Source organism: Cyprinus carpio, chromosome A7, assembly GCF_018340385.1.
Source record: "Cyprinus carpio isolate SPL01 chromosome A7, ASM1834038v1, whole genome shotgun sequence".
NCBI classification, from domain to species: domain Eukaryota; kingdom Metazoa; phylum Chordata; class Actinopteri; order Cypriniformes; family Cyprinidae; genus Cyprinus; species Cyprinus carpio.
This window is the reverse complement of record NC_056578.1, coordinates 4,192,693-4,210,579: the sequence shown is the minus strand read 5'-3', so window position 1 is coordinate 4,210,579 and position 17,887 is coordinate 4,192,693. Positions and strand designations below refer to the sequence as shown.

Here is a 17,887-nt window from a genome sequence, read left to right as displayed (position 1 = left end):
AGACTCCAACCCGTCAAACCCACCTGAAGAAGGAAAAAGTCCTCCGGTAAAGAGGATTACGGCAGTTTTGTGGTGTCCCCTGTCAAAATCTGCGGGCTCGTGTTTTTTTGCCCTTCGCGAGAACCGTTGATTTCCGAGTTAAGTTTTTTGGAATTAGTTTTAAATTCTCTTCTTTAACAGACATGTACATGTTCTAATTGGGGATAATGCACTGCAAACATTTACAGTCACTACCTTTTTCCCGTTTAAAACCAAAACTCTGCAGGAGCAGACTGAAGATGTGCGCCAAAATTAAATCCCATCCTAAACAAAAGTCAATACCCCAAAAATCCTACTACACATACAAGATCAAATCCCGCTGCACATTCTCTTTCCTGATCATTTTTTTTATGGTGAATAGATACTCTTGTGTATTGTTTGTGTGCATGTAAAACGGGTCATACAGCCTTTTTAAATTTGTATCCTTTTTTTAAAAAAGGGAAAATTTAAACTGAAAAAAAGTGAATGTACGTGTAATGGTGCACATTCTCTTCTTTCGAGAGAGAAAATTTTTTTAAAACAGTCTTCTCTTTCTCAAGCACTCAACTAATACACAGACAAAGAAACATCTAAACACTATTCCTAAACATATCCCTCTCTGATCTAGACTTGATGCTGTGTACGAAATTTTTTGGGTCTTTCCCTTTGTAATCACTGTAAAAAAGCACTTCTTCTAAAAAGTAAATGTAGCGGAACAGACTGATTTGCGGGTTCTCCAGCGCTAAAAACTTATCCTTTAGGAACATTACTTTTTTTTTTTTTTTGATTCAAATAATAACATATTTTTTATATAATTTTTCCATTTACTGATGAGCAACATACTTGAAATGTTTGATTAAACTTTTATAAAGGTGCCTCGGCCAAAAAACCCTTTTTTTTACTTTGGGGGTTTTTTTTTTCAAATACATTTCTTTTACAAAATAAAAATATCTAATTGAGTTTCGTCAATTGTAAATTTTACAACAGCAAAATTAAAAAATACACAGCTCATCAAAACATAAATAAAAAAGTAAAAAATGCAGATTTTCGAATGTCGACAGCCTTTTCCACAAAAGGCTGGGCTGTTAATAAATTTAATAGACTGTTTTAAATTTTATATATAAAGCCCAGAATCATATCTAACAGTATTTTTCTGACGTGTGGTTTATTTTTTAGTGTTTTGGCTTTATACTAGTTTTCAGCGGGAAAAAAACTGAAAGTGGAATCCCTGTCCCAGGTTAGTGTACACCGCCAGTTTGGTCTTTTTTTTATTTTTTAAAAAAACCCTTTTTTTTGATTTCAAAACCCCCTTTATTAAAAAAAAGACAGAATGAATTTTTTCTAACCTATTAAAGTTCAGATCTAACGGGTTAAACAAACACAAAACCTTTATTTCCTATGAAAAAAAAAAAGTGAAAATACTTCTTCTGGATCAATCCTCCCATCATCAACCGGTTTGGTCTTATTTTTACCTGCCTAGAACTGTATAAAGTAAATATTTTATTGCAAAAGCAGTTTTACATTTGTTTATTTTGATCTATTAGTGTGCATCATGTTGCTCCAAAATTTTCAATGCTCTTTATCACTCTAAGCCACTTTACGTAGTGTAAAAATTAAATTTTTTTCTTTCTTTTTTTGTTGTTTACTGTAATAGACAAGACTTTTCCAAAAGATTCCTGATTCCCAATAAAAGTGTTCATTTTTCTTGTAGTGTTTTCTAGCGGGAAAAAGTCTGGATTTTTCAGGTTTTTCAAAGTTTGCTTGTTACAAAAGATCATTTTTGACTGAAAAATTTGGTTTTTGGGGGAATTTAGGTTTGACATGACCGGTGCTTTATTCTAGTGTTCGAAATCAGTGTGGGAACTTGATCAGTTGACACAGAGCAGAAGAATGGAGTACCCCTCCAAAAACGCTGTTCAGCATTTTTCACACCCCTTTTCCTCGTTTTATTTCTGCTTTCGAGGGCTGGTTTCCAGAGCCATCGCTGATTGGGGTGGATTAGATGCTGTCGGGAAAAAAAATGCAAAATCATTAAATGAATTTTTGTTTTTTCAAAAATGTTTTCCCAACCAGAAAAGGGTTTTACACATTTTCAAAAAAATATAAGAACAAAAAAATGTCGATGCTCACTTGTCATATTTTGATTTTTAGGCAGAGTTGGGAACACTCTAAATCAGATTCCAAACAAACCAAACTTGGGTTTCCCCATTATCATGACCTAAGGGGTAGGGGGCGCTCTCCTGTGCCCTTCTCTGTCTTCAACAATCAAGGGGTTTTCAAACATAAGTTTATATTAGAGTTGTAAATATTTTTAGAATTAACACACAGACCACAAAAATATGCAAGTTACAAGCATTGTCCTAATATGTCACTCTTTTGGGCTTTGCTTTAAAATGAACGCAATAAAATGTTATTTAATAAAAAAAAAGTGGGAAAAATTAAAAAAATTAAAATTGGGGAAGGTTTTTTTTCATTTTTAGGTTTTCCATGTGTCTTTTCTTCTACAGGGGAAAATGGACAAATCATAGGTGCTTCAACAGGTCCAAGAGATAATAGAGTATCAGCGCCTCACAACACACACACACCCACACACCGCAAATATCATTATCCATCACATCGTATGTGTCCATCATCGACTGTTTAGAAAATGAAACATAAGAAGCAATCAGACAGTCTTTTGGTTATCACTGGAGCTGCGTCTGTGGTGAGTCTACTAAGCGTTTATTTTACAACTTAGTTAACATCTGATTGCTGTGATTTACTGTAAACATAGGAGTCTTGTGTCCGGTGAGATTTGTTTTATTATTTATTTATTTATTTACGACTGTCTGATCGATTAATGTTCTCTCTTTACATTTAGGGATGGGTAACACTTTTTGTAACTCCTTGATGTTTTGTTGCTTGATAGCTTACACTTTCATAAACGGGATGCCACATTTGTCTACTACAATAAACGCATGGGAAGCCGTTTCCGCCACCGAATTAACAAAAAGTAAAAAATCAAAAAAATAAAAGGTTTTGCTAAACATTTTATCTCACAATTCTCTGACTTTTTTTTTCTCTCGAAATGACGTTTTTTTTCTATCGTTTACTCTGCAATTCGGACGTTATACTCGAAATTGCGTGTTTTTAAAGTCATTCAAAGAATCAGAGTTGGGACATAACTTTTAGTTAGTTTATAAGCTTTTAGCTTTTTTCTATTCAGTGGTGGAAGCGGGTTATGGCGAGTTAATATTTCCGTTCTGACAACTATCCCTCTAATGGGGTGAGCTGTAACACAGGGGACAGATGTAACACTGAGTTTATCACAGTTTATATTTAACTTCAAATATAACTGCCGTGTGGTTGTTTGCGAGAACTGAATTTTTAAAGCTACTTTATTTAACAATTTTCTAACAACCACATACAATCCATCTTAAATTTTAATCCACGACAAACGCCAATTGTATATTCAGCACAAACTTGCAAAAATCAATCATCATTTATAACAGTTCACAAAACCTCTCTCATAATTCCCTGCATCGTTAAAACCCGCAATATTTCATTAATATAAACAAAAGCCATGCTTAATTCTTGCTTGAACTAACGTCTGAAAGGCGTCGGTCATCATCATTTCCTTCCTTCCTTCCCTTCCTCTTTTTTTTTTCCTTCTCGCTAGAACACTGTGGTCTTTGCTGGCAACATAAATTTAACTTTTGAGTTCAGCTCATGAAAAATGGGGGGACAAAAACAAAAAGTGTTTGCGTTTATCATTTGGTTCAGGTGTAATGTTGCCTTTCCACCTATTTTTAGGTGAATTTTGGAATAATCATCGTAAAAAAAACATTCTGGATGGACATGCCGAAGATTCACATAAATTCAAAAAAATTTACCACATTAGCACACATAAATCCCTTGATGCACAACAAAAGGTTGTGATTGAGGATGTGATTGGATAAACTGGACTCATTGGGGTTGTTTAACTATACCCACCCCGGAGCAGTCAACAGCATAGATAAACTGTTTTTACGCATGTGGGTGGGAGTTAGCATGAAAAATTATCAAATTAACACCTAGAGAAACAGCTTAGCTTATGTAAGTCCAAGTAATTGTACCTAACAACTCAATTAAAAGAGAAAAAAATCTTAATCAAAAATCTTTTTTTGTTTTCTTAAAGAAGCTACAATGTTTGCTACACAGTCACAGGACATCTTCTGACTGTAAGCTCAAAACTGTGATGGGAGTGTAAGATACTGATGACAGTCGTTTATGGCACTTTTTCCATTGCGTTGCATGGCTCGCTCGGTGTGCGTTTCCACGGTAGTTTTAGTATCGCTTTAGATTGGGAAGGGATTATTCAAGTCCTTATAGTTTTGCGCTGCCTCTACTTCCAGTACTTTGTGAAAAAAATGTTCTGTCAGGGTCCGCCCTATCAAGCTCTCACCAGATCTGGATCCTCTGCTGTCAACGGCAGGAATGTCTGTACTTCCTCAAAAAGACAACAAAACCGCCATTTTTTGCGTGTTAAACAAGGTGCGCTCGTTCAAAAACAGTTGTGTACGATTCCCTCACTTGGCGTGCTGTGATGTAAATCTAGCGGTTATGTTGTGTCTCTGTGGTGTTTGCAAGTGTCATGTGAGGCAGGCTGAGTGATCAGGCAGCGTTTACACGTCCACGTTTTGGTAACGGGTATACGGTAGTGGAAAAGCACCATTAGAATACCTTCCCGCGTTACCCAGATTCGGGAATGGCTCCCTCAGAGTTTGTTTTATTGGGTCTGGTCTGTATTTTCACAGGCATGCTGATCGATTATTATCGTTGTAACTGGTGAATATCGCATCAGATAGACTTCAGGTAAGAAAATGCTTGGATTTCCATTCAGTTTCATGGCTTCCAAGTAATTCATATATGTTGATCCATTTCTATTGGGATACATTGCGCACGATTACATATAGACTGTTATATTAATATAATGTGACATTAACTCTACACTATCTCTACTTTGTCGCATGTCTATGACCACTAAGTCAAAATACAAGTCAGATATCCTCCTTTAAAAAAACTAGCCAGCCAAATAACAGTAATATGAGGACGAAGAACATACAGTGGAAACCGGCGTCAGGAAATGAAGCAAGCGGATCTGGTGTGCCAGCCCGTACGGGTGTGAGGGGGGGTGGGGGGGGCCTGAGACAAGAGCAAGTTTCCTCCACATGTCTAAGGCAACATAGGCAGCACTGTGTGACCTTGAGCATGCCGAGGCGGGTTTCGTCCTCGGGGAGAACCCCATTGGTCTTGAGCACACCATGTAGCGGTCTCATGTACAGCAGGCCAAAAGGTATCACGTTGGACGCAGCTGCCATCAGAACACGCAGTTTCTGGAACTGCTTGCAGTGAGTGACCTGCCTGACTCTTCACTCTCCACTCGACTTCGATCCGTAGCAGGAGAAAGACGGCCTGCATTGTGGTCAAAGGTCCCCACCTCACCAGATAAGTGGGTGTGGGATAAGGTGGTGACTGATAGAAGCGCTCGCCAGAGACCACTGTGGCCCTAAGCACTGTAGGTGCAGGGTTGGCAGATCGATCTCCACGAGGGCACTGAGAGAGACGGGGCACCGTATAATGAGGTGTACACCTGCTCTTTCCCAGAGGGGGCTGGCCCTCAGAAGTCCTGTACCCTAGGCGTCAGGACATGTTTACCGAAGACTATCCAGTGAGAATGACAGTCTGTAGACATGCCTTCTGTGCTAGAAGCCTTTGGCTGGGAGCACTACTCTGACTGCTAAACTCTGGGGAGTACGAGAAGTGACGCTCCCTGAATGAGGAGCTGGAACACGGTAGGTTTGGACTGCTCCCGCCCACAGCCCCTGCTGACCAGCCCAACCTCCTTGGAGAAATTGCGAGGGTAAACATGTGCTCTCACTCGAGAAATTTTTCATCCCAAGAGCTCCCTGTATATCTAACTTCTCATAGTCAGATTAAATACTTCATTTAATTCCTCATTATTAAATGCAGTCAAACAATCAGACAGGGAAACACACAGTATGGTGGTGATATGATTCATATTAAAAACCGAGAATTATGTAATGCATGCATTGCCTCAGAAGCGCGCGAGCCACTTGGTTATTAAAACAATATCGAATCTCCTCAGAGAAAGATAGCGCTGCAGCAGCAAGCTCTCACTCAGAGGGGGAAGAAACCGCGGGCTTCTGAACCCCAAGAAAGGCCCTAGATCTAGGGAATGCGGGTTGGAAATAGGAAGAGCCCATCTCCAACCTGCCCCCAGATCATGTGCGATCCCTGCAATCTCAAATCGCCGCTGTGCATCAGCAGCAGCGGGACTGGAACTACAAGATCACAGACACGGACATACTCATCGGGGTGTCCCCGGCGAGAGCAGAGCATTTTGCAGTGGGAAAAGCACAATCAGGCCCCCGAGAGCAGACAGCGCGAGCCTCAGATCCCCAGTAATGCTGCTCATTATAATGTTCAACATAATATCCTTGTGCAACTGGTGACCTCATCGACACCCTCCAAATCTACCTCCTCCTCGGAGGAAGACAGGTGGAGCATCGAGCCCTCTCCCCTGGGGGAAGAGAAGACTGCACGGGCTTCCAATCCCAGAGTGCAGGCGCTGGATCATACGTGAACCCCAGATCATATGTTAGCTCCGCCTCGGCGGAAAGCGTGGCGGGCACTGCTAGGAGCTCTGATGACGCCGCACATGGCAGCCGAGTTGTTTCGCTCTCCAGTTGTTTTAGTTGTTTTTGTTAGTTTTTTTTCCTGTTTTTTTTTTGTTTTTCATACTCAATCATTTCACCAGATATGAACTGTTGAACATTTGGAAGAACACATCACAAAGTCTCCTACCGGTTTTCGATTATTCGAAATTCAGATGTTGTCGGAGCAGCGGCGCTGATCAAACACTTCTGGATGCGCAGATGGGGGAAGCGAGCTGGTGCTTCAAACTTCTTCTGCTCTACATCAATGAAAGGTGGTGTACAGATGTAACTGTGTTAAAGAAGATGTGCTGTTCAGATCTAGAAAGCAACTCTTTATTAACTGCAAGCCGTTCTATTCACAGTGGGAGCTTCACTCGTTCATTCTTGTGAGTTTTTACATTCCTCTACAAGTGCACGTGAGCTTTACAGAAACTGGCTGATCAGATCACAGAGACAGAATAACAACACCCGACTCTGTTTTAATCATTCTCTGGGGACTTTAATAAAGCAAATCTTCCCGTGAACTGCCACTCCTGCACTTCAAATCAGTGAGGATGATTGTAAAGGCACCAGGCCCAGATGGTGTTATACCAGCCTGTCTGAAAACCTGTTTTGACCAGCCGGCCCCCATCATTTCACAGATCTTCAACAGATCTCTGGAGTTGTGTGAAGTCCCTCCTGCTTCAAACACTCCACCATCATCCCCGTTCCAAAGAAACCCAAGATAACAGGAATTAATCACTACAGACCTGTGGCTCTAACGTCTGTCGTCATGAAGTCATTTGAAAAACTGGTTCATGCTTATCTGAAGGACATCACTGGACCCTTACTGGACCCCTGCAGTTTGCATACCGAGCAAACAGGTCCATGGATGATGCAATCAACTTGGGATTGCACTTCATCATGCAACATCTGGACAAAACAGGGACTTATGTGAGGATCCTGTTTGTGGACTTTAGTTCGGCTTTCATCATCCCAAGAGCCCTCCAGACCAAACTGACCCAGCTCTCTGTTCCTAGCTCTATCTGTCAGTGGATCACCAGCTTTCTGACAGACAGGCAACAGCTAGTGAGACTGGGGAAATTCATGTCAAACAGCCGCTACACCAACACTGGTGCCCCTCAGGGATGTGTTCTCTCCCCACTGCTCTTCTCCCTCTACACCAACGACTGCACCTCCAAAGACCCCTCTGTCAAGCTCCTGAAGTTTGAAAGTGAAAGTGACGTGACATACAGCCAAGTATGGTGACCCATACTCAAAATTTGTGCTCTGCATTTAACCCATCCAAAGTGCACACACACACAGCAGTGGACATACACACACCGTGAACACACACCCGGAGCAGTGGGTATCATTTATGCTGTGGCGCCCGGGGAGCAGTTGGGGTTTCGGTGCCTTGCTCAAGGGCCTCAGTCGTGATATTGCCGGAACCGAGACTCGAACCCACAACCTTAGGGTTAGGAGTCAAACTCTCTAAGCACTAGCCCAGACTTGCAGACGACACTACAGTCATCGGTCCTCATCCAGGACGGCGACAAGTCTGCTTACAGACAAGAGATTGAGCAGCTGGCTGTCTGGTGCAGTCTTAACAACCTGGATTTTAACACCGCCCAAAACAGTGGAGACGATTGTGGACTTCAGGAGAAACCCCCCTGCACTCCCCCCACTCACCATCATGAACAGCACTGTGACTGCAGTGGAGTCATTCAGATTCCTGGGAACCACCATCTCTCAGGACGTGAAGTGGGACAATCACATTGACTCCATTGTATAGTGGAAAGTTGTGGCCTAATGGTTAGAGAGTCGGACTCCCAATCGAAGGGTTGTGAGTTCGGGTCTCGGGCCGGCAGGAATTGTGGGTGGGGGGAGTGCATGTACAGTTTCTCTCTCCACCCTTCAATACCATGACTTAGGTGCCCTTGAGCAAGGCATCGAACCCTAACTGCTCCCCGGGCGCCGCAGCATGGCTGCCCACTGCTCCGGGTGTGTGTTCACAGTGTGTGTGTGTGTTCACTGCTCTGTGTGTGTGCACTTCGGATGGGGTTAAATGCAGAGCACGAATTCTGAGTATGGGTCACCATACTTGGCTGAATGTCACGTCACTTAAAAAGGCCAAACAAAGGTTGTAATTCCTTCGCCAGCTGAGGAAGTTTAACCTGCCACAGGAGCTGCTGAAACAGTTCTACTCAGCCGTCATTGTGTCCTGTCCACTTCAATAACTGTCTGGTTTGGTTCAGCTACAAAATCAGACATCAGAAGACTACAGAGAACTGTTCGGACTGCTGAAAGAATTATTGATGCTCCCCTGCCCACCCTTCAAGAACTGTATACATCCAGAGTGAGGAAAAGGACTCAGAAAATCACTCTGGATCCCTCACATCCAAGTTACCCCCTTTTTGAACTTCTGCCATCTGGCCGGTACTTCAGAGCCGCAAATACCAGGACAGTCAGGCACAAGAACAGTTTCTTCCCCCAGCCAATCTACCTCATGAACAGTTAAATGCTCGAGTTCCTTAAGGGGATACTAAACTCCACACTATCTCGACTACTGGTTGCATGTCTATGGCCACTAAGTCAAAATACAAGCAGAATTTTTCTTTAAAAACACTAGCCAGCCAAATAACAGTAATATGAGCAAAGAACTATTATCCGCAGATTCCGCATGAAAAACTTGAACCTGTTTCAAAATCTTTCACCCTCACACAGAATTCCCAATGACGTGGATCCCTAATAAAATGACTGAAAAATTCACACAATAGAACAATTGTCAGTGTGACTGCACCTTAAATATTTGTAGTAAATTAATAATTCACTTAAAATTCACTCTCTCTCTCTCAGTGTCGTTGACTGTCAAGGTTCCTCCTGATCCTGTAGTGGCTCATGTGGGATCCACAGTGACTCTTCCCTGCTGGATCTCTCCTCCTGAGAGCGCTGAAGCTCTGGAGATCCGCTGGTACCGTCACGATCAGTTCAACAACCCTGTTCTCCTCTTTAATTATGGGAAGATCCAGGACGTCCAGGAGAAACAGTACAGGAACCAAAGCTCTTTGACTCTGCGGTCAGATCAGTCTGGTGGACTGAAGGATGGAGATGTCTCTCTACAGCTGGAGAAACTCAGAGTACAAGATGATGGTTCATTTCGTTGTTATGTGAGTGGAGAAAATTCATATAGCAGTGAAGAGGTGTTTCTCAAAATCACTGGTGAGCAAGCATCTACACTTCATTAAAGTCATAGTCAAACACAGTCAAACATTAAAATTCTCTCCTGCATAATGAGGACTAAGATTGAGGACACTCGAAACGATACTCGCTGGTGACGCCTGCTGGTCAAAACTGTGTAAACACAACAAAACCTCAGGCCAAAACATGCTTAAAAACAGCCTTTAAAACAAATGCAAATGTTTTATTGAAGGTATAATATATATTAATGCAATTCATCAAAATCATAAAAAATCATACAAATCATCAAATACCATTTAATAAGAAGTGTCTGTATAATGTGTTCTTGTATTAATTTGCAGTTTTGTTTGTTTTATGGATGGCCAATCAAAAGACTAAAAACATGTCTACAAATACATAAAACTGATTCGAGATCAGGTAAAAACCATAGGCCCTAGTTTAATGGTTCACCGTTTGATTCACTGAACAAAAAAGGAATTAAAAAACACAAGGAAAATAAGTGATGAATTTGACCCAAAGATTTTTATAAAAATAGCGATATATCGTTATGATTAAATATTTTGGCCACGCTAATCATGTAGCAAAAATCTGATATCTTGACAGCCCAAAAATCCCATGCATAACGATTTCTGCAATGTTTGTAAACAATATTTACAAAAAATAAATAATAATAATATATTATATATATATATATATATATATATATATATATATATATATATATACTGTAAAACACTTGAACTGATAGTTTATTTTAGACATTCTATTAACTATCAATAACTTTATGTCAACTAGCAGTCATAGTATAAGTAGACTATCTGCTTGATATCTGCAAACACTTTTTTTGATGAACATTCTGCTGTTTTTTTAAGTAACTTTTTGCAAGTGCATGTCAACTTATTCTACTAGCCCTAACCTAACAGTCTACTAACACGAGCCAAGTCTGTGTTTTGTTTTTCATAGAACTGGGCTACTTTTAAACTGTTGTTTCAATCCCAGTGCAGCTCTCTAATGTACATGTTGAAGTGTTTCAAGACCCTGAAAAGACAAAAAATCTTCAAAAATCAGAACACAATTAGTGTCTAAGACAATATACTTATGTAGGCTAGTTTTTGTGTCAGGAAAAGATCTGAAGATCTGTCTCTCCTCTCATCAGCTTTAGGATCCGCTCCTGTCCTGTCTCCAAGGCCTCTAGATGATGGGCGTGTGAACATCAGCTGCAGGTCCAGCGGCTGGTATCCAAAGCCCAGTATCACGTGGACGTCAGATGAAGGAAGGGCTCTCGGTCCTGGAGGAACGTCTCACAGTCGTGGAGCAGATGAGATGTTCTCTGTCCACAGCTGGACGGCCGTCTCTCTCTCAGACGCTCAACAGGTCTCATGTTCATTCTCTCTCAGATCTGGAGAGTTAAAAGAAGGAAGACTGAACATACAGGGCATCGTATCTTCAGGTTAGAGAACATGGATATTAGTAGATAACACAAACAAAGTGATCAAGTTTGCTTGAATGCTAGGCCTGTGATTATTTCCATTAGTTTTTTCTGTGACCTTAACTGAAGGTTTTCCGTCTTTAAGTTTTATTTTAAGCAAATATAATTGATCTATAAATATAATTCATTTAGCATACATTCTTGAATGCATGTTTTTCTTTTATTCTGCTCCACCACTGTGAAACGATTTTTCTTCGATGTCATCAGTCTCTCTTATGCACTTTACCATCCAATCAATAAAATCTAACACAATCCCATATATTGTGTTCTCAGTGCTGTTTCAGAAGAAAAATGGGTTTCGAACAGCATTTTAATGATGCAAAAGCTTCAAAAATATTTTTCTACATTTTTTGAAAGTGTTTGGATTCGTCTGTTTCTGTTTTCTCAGGTCCATGGAAGGCTCTTTTCCTCACTTTTCTCATCTGTGCTCTTCTGGGTTCAGTTGGGTTCATCCTCTACAGATACAGAGAAAAACTAACAGGTACAATCTAGTTGTTTGAACAACTGAAATAATTTTATCTTCAGATGGTTTTTTATGTAGGTATTTTATGCTTAAGTGTTGATTTTTTTTTTTCAGGGAAGAAAACCAGTCAAAGAAAGTAAGTAAACTACAATGTGCATCATTTTAACATCCAAAAATACATATGAATATACTTCTATTTTCCTCATTTGTAAGTCACTTTGGATAAAAGCTTCTGCTAAATGAGTATATGTAAATGTAAAGGAATCAGCTTAACATCAGAATTTATTGTGGTTGATTAAGTGGAGTATTTTGTGTAAATAAATTAGTAATTAAACCCTCCAAATGAAATTCTCTCATTTCAGTTTGTGAGGAGGAAACTATGGAGAGACTGTCAAAAGAAGGTATTTGAAGAAGTTTATCTGTGCAATACTTATATAACGGCAGCTGCTGAAGTGACCCACTAAACTTCAAAGAGTTTTCTGCAAAACTCTACACAAAGATGCCCTCATTCTGCTCAGGTTTAACCATGTCCTCATTCAGAACGCACAAGCACACAATATAATCACCCTCAAGTGCCACACTGTGGACTCAAATCATAATCAGATGTTTTGACTGTACTGTATATTTTACAAACCAAAAATTATTATTTTACAAATAGAAATATGTTTTATTTTTCCATTTGCTTTTAACAGTATAACAGAACATGATGTGAACATAATTATACAGCTTCAGTATGTGGAATTAATGCATAAATGTTTATGAAACTACTAATTACAGCTGTAGTTTTCTTTCTCTAAAATCTCAAATTATTTATCATTTTAGTTGTGGAAGATGCAAATATAGAAGAACTGAGGAAACATGCAGGTATCATCTCAGTTATATATATATATATTTCATAAATTTTAATTATACATGCATATATTTGTGTAATACGATTTTACACATGAGTTTAAAGAGAATTATTAAATGTTGCTTTATTTTTCCTCACAGTTGAGATCACTATTAACCGTAAGAGTTTACATCCAGATCTGATGGGTCACTAAGGACTGTAAAAACATTGAGGGGATCAACTCTCTCTGACCCCGAGACCTGAACGACTGGGAGTTCTGTTAGATTATGATCACGGTCAGCTGTCATTTTACAACGTCACAGAGAGAAAACATCTCCTGACCATCAGCAGCAGATTCTCTGGATCAGTCGTTCCTCTGTTCAATCCTGGAGCAGGTGACAAGAGTGCGATTACAATCCTGGATTGTCCAAAACCTGTAGAATCAGCTGAATCCAGTGATAATCCAAAACCTGTAGAACCAGCTGAATCCAGTCCTTTACTGAGTAACTTTCTCAGACGAGAGCAGCGCAGTGCAATACACCGAAAGCAAACAGAAACCATTATAATCAGAAATACAGTCTACACTCGAAGCTGCATAAAGATTCACGTCACGTCACTGGACTGACCTACGAGATTTCTTTAATAAAACATATTATAACTCTTATCGAAGTACACTTTTTATTGATTTGATTGATGATGATTTTTTTTTTGTAATTTTAAAAAGACACATTAATTAAATCAGTACTCTAAATGCTGTGAAGTGTTTTTCTTTATAAATGGAGGTCTTGTGAGCTCACTTCATTTATCCACCACACCACCAGCTGATTCAAACAAACTGAGACTTCAGACATGAAGAACAGTGATGTTAGTGAAGGGGTACGAGATCCTGCAGATATACAGACACTTGATCTAAACTTGATTTGATTGATACGTGACGTAAGTGCACCAATATTTTTGGATCCACTTTTGTAAACCTTCTGATGAATGTAAAATGTTTTGTTTCTCGTTCTTTCTGTAATGATCACAGTTAATCCGTCAGCAGGTCCGGCGGGGTCCAGTCACTCTTCACCGTATGACCCTCTCTCTTCAGTCAAACACAGGAGATGTTTAGCAGAGTGTCCAGACAGCGCTTTCCCTGAAGGACAGAAGTGATCAAAAGGAGCAGAGCAGCTGTCTGACTGACCTGTGTGCTTTTTTCCAAGTGTACTGAGTTTAGGATTAAATTAATTTGTAATATAAAATTTTTCCATTAATGTGTTTAGGTTTTTTAAACACACCTAACCACACTTTACCACATAAACTAGATTTTATGCTTCCATCCATTTATTCTCCGAAACGCTATCCACTGGGTTCATCAACACACAATCAAGGGTTTTTAAAATATGATATTTATTCTAGATTAGGGCTGCACGATTATGACAAAAATCACTCCGAATATGAAGCGTTATTCTTCACCTGATGACGTCTGTTTTATTGAGGCATCGTTATTCTTAGAAAGAGAAAGTAATACAGGAGAAATCGGGAGCGCGTTTGCTCTTCCACGGATTTGTGTCTCTTATATTTGAATGTGTTTGATTTCTCTTAGTCTCCGGTGAGTTTGTGTCCTCACTGAACATCGATTATGTCTCTCATGTGATTTATTCTGGAAGAATCTTCCTCCGAGTTTGTTTTATTGGAGTCTGTCTGTATTTTCACAGGAATGCTGTCGATTATTATCGTTTTACTGATTCTCCTCATAGAGACTTCCGGTAAGAACACCATTGGATTTCATTCAGTTTTATGCTTAAATACTCCATACAGACCCGATGAGATAAATATTCATATATTTATAGAGTAGGGGAGCGGGGCACATTGTAACGCGGGGTGAGTTGTAACACACGAGGTTTAAATATATCCACACATGCTTGCATAACCAAATTTACAGCAAAGTTACCATATCAGCATTATAGAGAGAAAAAAAGTGTGCCAAAATTCAAAAGTCTTTTGAAGATATTGCTGAACGTTTGTTTTACCATAGTAAATTATATTTCTGGCTTAAGTAAATTGTTTCATCTCAGTTTTTATTACTCATTTAAAAATGAGACAAACCTGCCATTAATTTTTTCAGTTTAGATTGTGTGTTAATGCTTCGCTAACTATCAGAAGACAGTCGCGCAGATGGGGCTGCTGTACACGGCGGGAAAGATAGCTTGACATTCACTGGACATTCGGGGTTTTTTCAGTTTAGATTGTGCTTTACGGCTGTTATGTTTTGAGCCCAAACTAACTCAGTCATAAATATATGCTCTTTACGTTGCAAAGCTTAATTTCTAGGGGGAAAAAATGTAAAAAAAAATTAACCATTTAAATTATTTAAACAATTTAACTACGTGACATTATAATATGAAACCAATAATAAAATGTTCAGAATAACATCCCTGTTATTGCACAAAGCTCCATTTTTGGAATTACCATTTTATGTGTTTTATAATAATAACAACTTTTTAATGTATCAAATAATATAAATCCATTAAACGACAATACCATTTGATCTAAAGGAATCAAACCAACTGTAAAATATTCAGATTATTATTCCCTATAATGCACAAGGCTTGCTTTTTCAGATTGTGCATTTATTGTTTTTAAAAACAATATTGAAACCATGTATATATATCACAACAGTAAACCCAATGGAAGGTAAATATTGAAAGTACACAACAGGCATGATTACAAATATACTAGTATGGATTGTTATGTGAACAATATCCCCTCCAAACATGATATATGCTCAAAAATTGATTAAAGATACTTGAAAAATATACATATAAGCTGGAGAAACAAACCTCATAACATTATTACAAAATTTAACCCAAACTATAAAAATTAATTGGCTTAAAAACTATATATATATATATATATATATATATATATATATATATATATATATATATATATATATATATATATATATATATATATATAGGCATGATCTGGTCATTGAAATTCCATTAATTCACCACCAGAGGTCATCATCCACAACACAGACCTCACACTACACAATACACCCTGGACTACATTTCCCATGCTCCATTGGAGACCAATCACACACACACACAGCACAATCAACAGACACGCTTTATAAGCATTGGACTTCCCCTCACACACTGCCCAGTATTGTTTAGCGTTGAGCACTCTCCGAGTGTAAGCTACTTACCAAGCCTTTCCGTGTTTGTTTTCTGTCTGGTCTCAAGTATTGTTCTGTGGTTCTCACTCTCCCAGTGTTAGCTGCGATACTGAGCCTTATCTTGTTTTCTTAGTCTAGTCTTGTCTCATTGTTACCTGTTACCTGATTCCTGCCTGTGTACCTGGACTATCTCTCTTTGCCTTGCCCTGTTGAATTACGTATATATATATATATATATATATATATATATATATATATATATATATATATATATATATATATATATATATATATTTTAAAAAAATTATCAAACAAGTATTTTCAATATTGTCGCATATCATTTGGCCAATTATCACAAACAGGCATTATTTTACTGGTAACTTTTGTACAAACACAATTTTTCTCCCAGCAGATATTTTATATGAACAATGGAAATATCACTCATAATAACAAGTCATTGTACATGAAGAACTGGGTTCGGCATAACATGTTCATTGTAAACCAGTTTACCGACAAGAATGGCCAAATATATACTTACCCTAATTTTATTACAAAATGTTAGATTTTTTTTTTTTTTTTTTAATTAAGGCTATTCCCAGTGGCATAATAATTTTAATCCAATTCTCATATGTAAATATTAATAATACAACCCTACAAAATCCCCAACTTTGTGTAATTGGTCACTCGTTTTCTGACAAACAGTTTTAAAGAAACTCCTTTACTGTTAGATCCAATCCTAAATGTCAATCAGTATATCTTAAACTTCTTTGTATGCCTTGGCATAGCATTTGGATATTAGCATATTAATGTTTTTTTATATATATATATATATATATATATATATATATATATATATATATATATATAATAAAGTAAAATAAGAACTTAATATGTCATCCTAAATGCCGCTGTTAGCAGAAATACTCAACGTTTGTGATAAGTGTTCCTTTTGTAACATATCAGTTAAGATATTTAACATTTATTTTTATATTGGCGATTTTCTATTTCATTTTGGGTTGACTTTAAAATAGACATAAAGATAAATAAATAAACAAAGCCCTCAATTTACAATTTATTTTTAAAACCCATAATTTTACTGATAAACAAAGTGATTATTCTGTTAATTATCTTAGCAAAGCTTTATATACAAGTTAAAAAAATAAATAAATAAAAATAAACCATCATATATTACCTTTTGTAACCCTGGTCTTAAAATATATTTTGAAACTCTTGCTAACATGAGATTACTAAATAAGAAGCTTATAAAAACAATAAAAATTCTAAAGCTTTTTTATATTTATGTGACTGTCCTAATGTTATGTAGTGATTTTTTATACAGGAATTTTTATTTTAGGGTACATCCAAAGTGACAGCGTTGTACTTTTCTCCCCCGAGATTATGCATTATATAATATATAAATATAACAAAGCCATTTCACAAAGAAAATAACATTGATTGCCATTAAAGTGATAGTGCTGTACCAAAACATGGGAGCGGGATACAAATGCTGATTTTAGAAAAAAATTTCAGATGGAATTTAAGGGCTTTTGCATCTCTACTTTTCATATTCTTTCAATAAACACAAATACTAAAGGCATAATCTGAAAAAGAAACAGAGGCTTGTGCATCATAGGGAATAATATTCTGAATATTTTACAGTTGGTTTTTATAACTTTATCTCAAACGGTGTCAGAGTTTAATTAATTTAAGTGGGTACAGTATATAAAATGTGAAAAATATGGATTCACTACTATATATAAAAACAATAAAGATATAATCTGAAAAAGCAAGCCTTGTGCATCAAAGGGAATAATATTCTGAATATTTTACAGTTGATTTGATTCCTTTAGATCAAATAGTGTTGTCATTTAATGGATTTATATTATTGCATACATTAAAAGTTGTAAAATTATTATAAAACACATAAAATGGTAATTCCAAAAAAGGAGCTTTGTGCAATAACAGGGATGTTTTTTGAACATTGTATTATTGGTTTTATATTATAATGTCATGTAGTTAAATTGTTTAAATAATTTAAATGGTTAAT

At 37.7% G+C, this 17,887-nt stretch overlaps 1 protein-coding gene across 3 annotated transcripts in view; it reads left to right on the top strand.

Annotated features, from left to right (window-relative positions):
* Positions 1-17,887, top strand: part of LOC109082965 (butyrophilin subfamily 1 member A1-like) — a 190,745-nt gene that overhangs the window by 97,984 nt on the left and 74,874 nt on the right. For all 3 annotated transcript variants that reach the window (XM_042759356.1, XM_042759358.1, XM_042759357.1), the window contains exons 3-4: positions 9,555-9,917; positions 11,053-11,346. In XM_042759356.1, the coding sequence (XP_042615290.1) occupies positions 9,555-9,917; positions 11,053-11,346 (657 nt within the window). The remainder of the gene's footprint in view (positions 1-9,554; positions 9,918-11,052; positions 11,347-17,887) is intronic.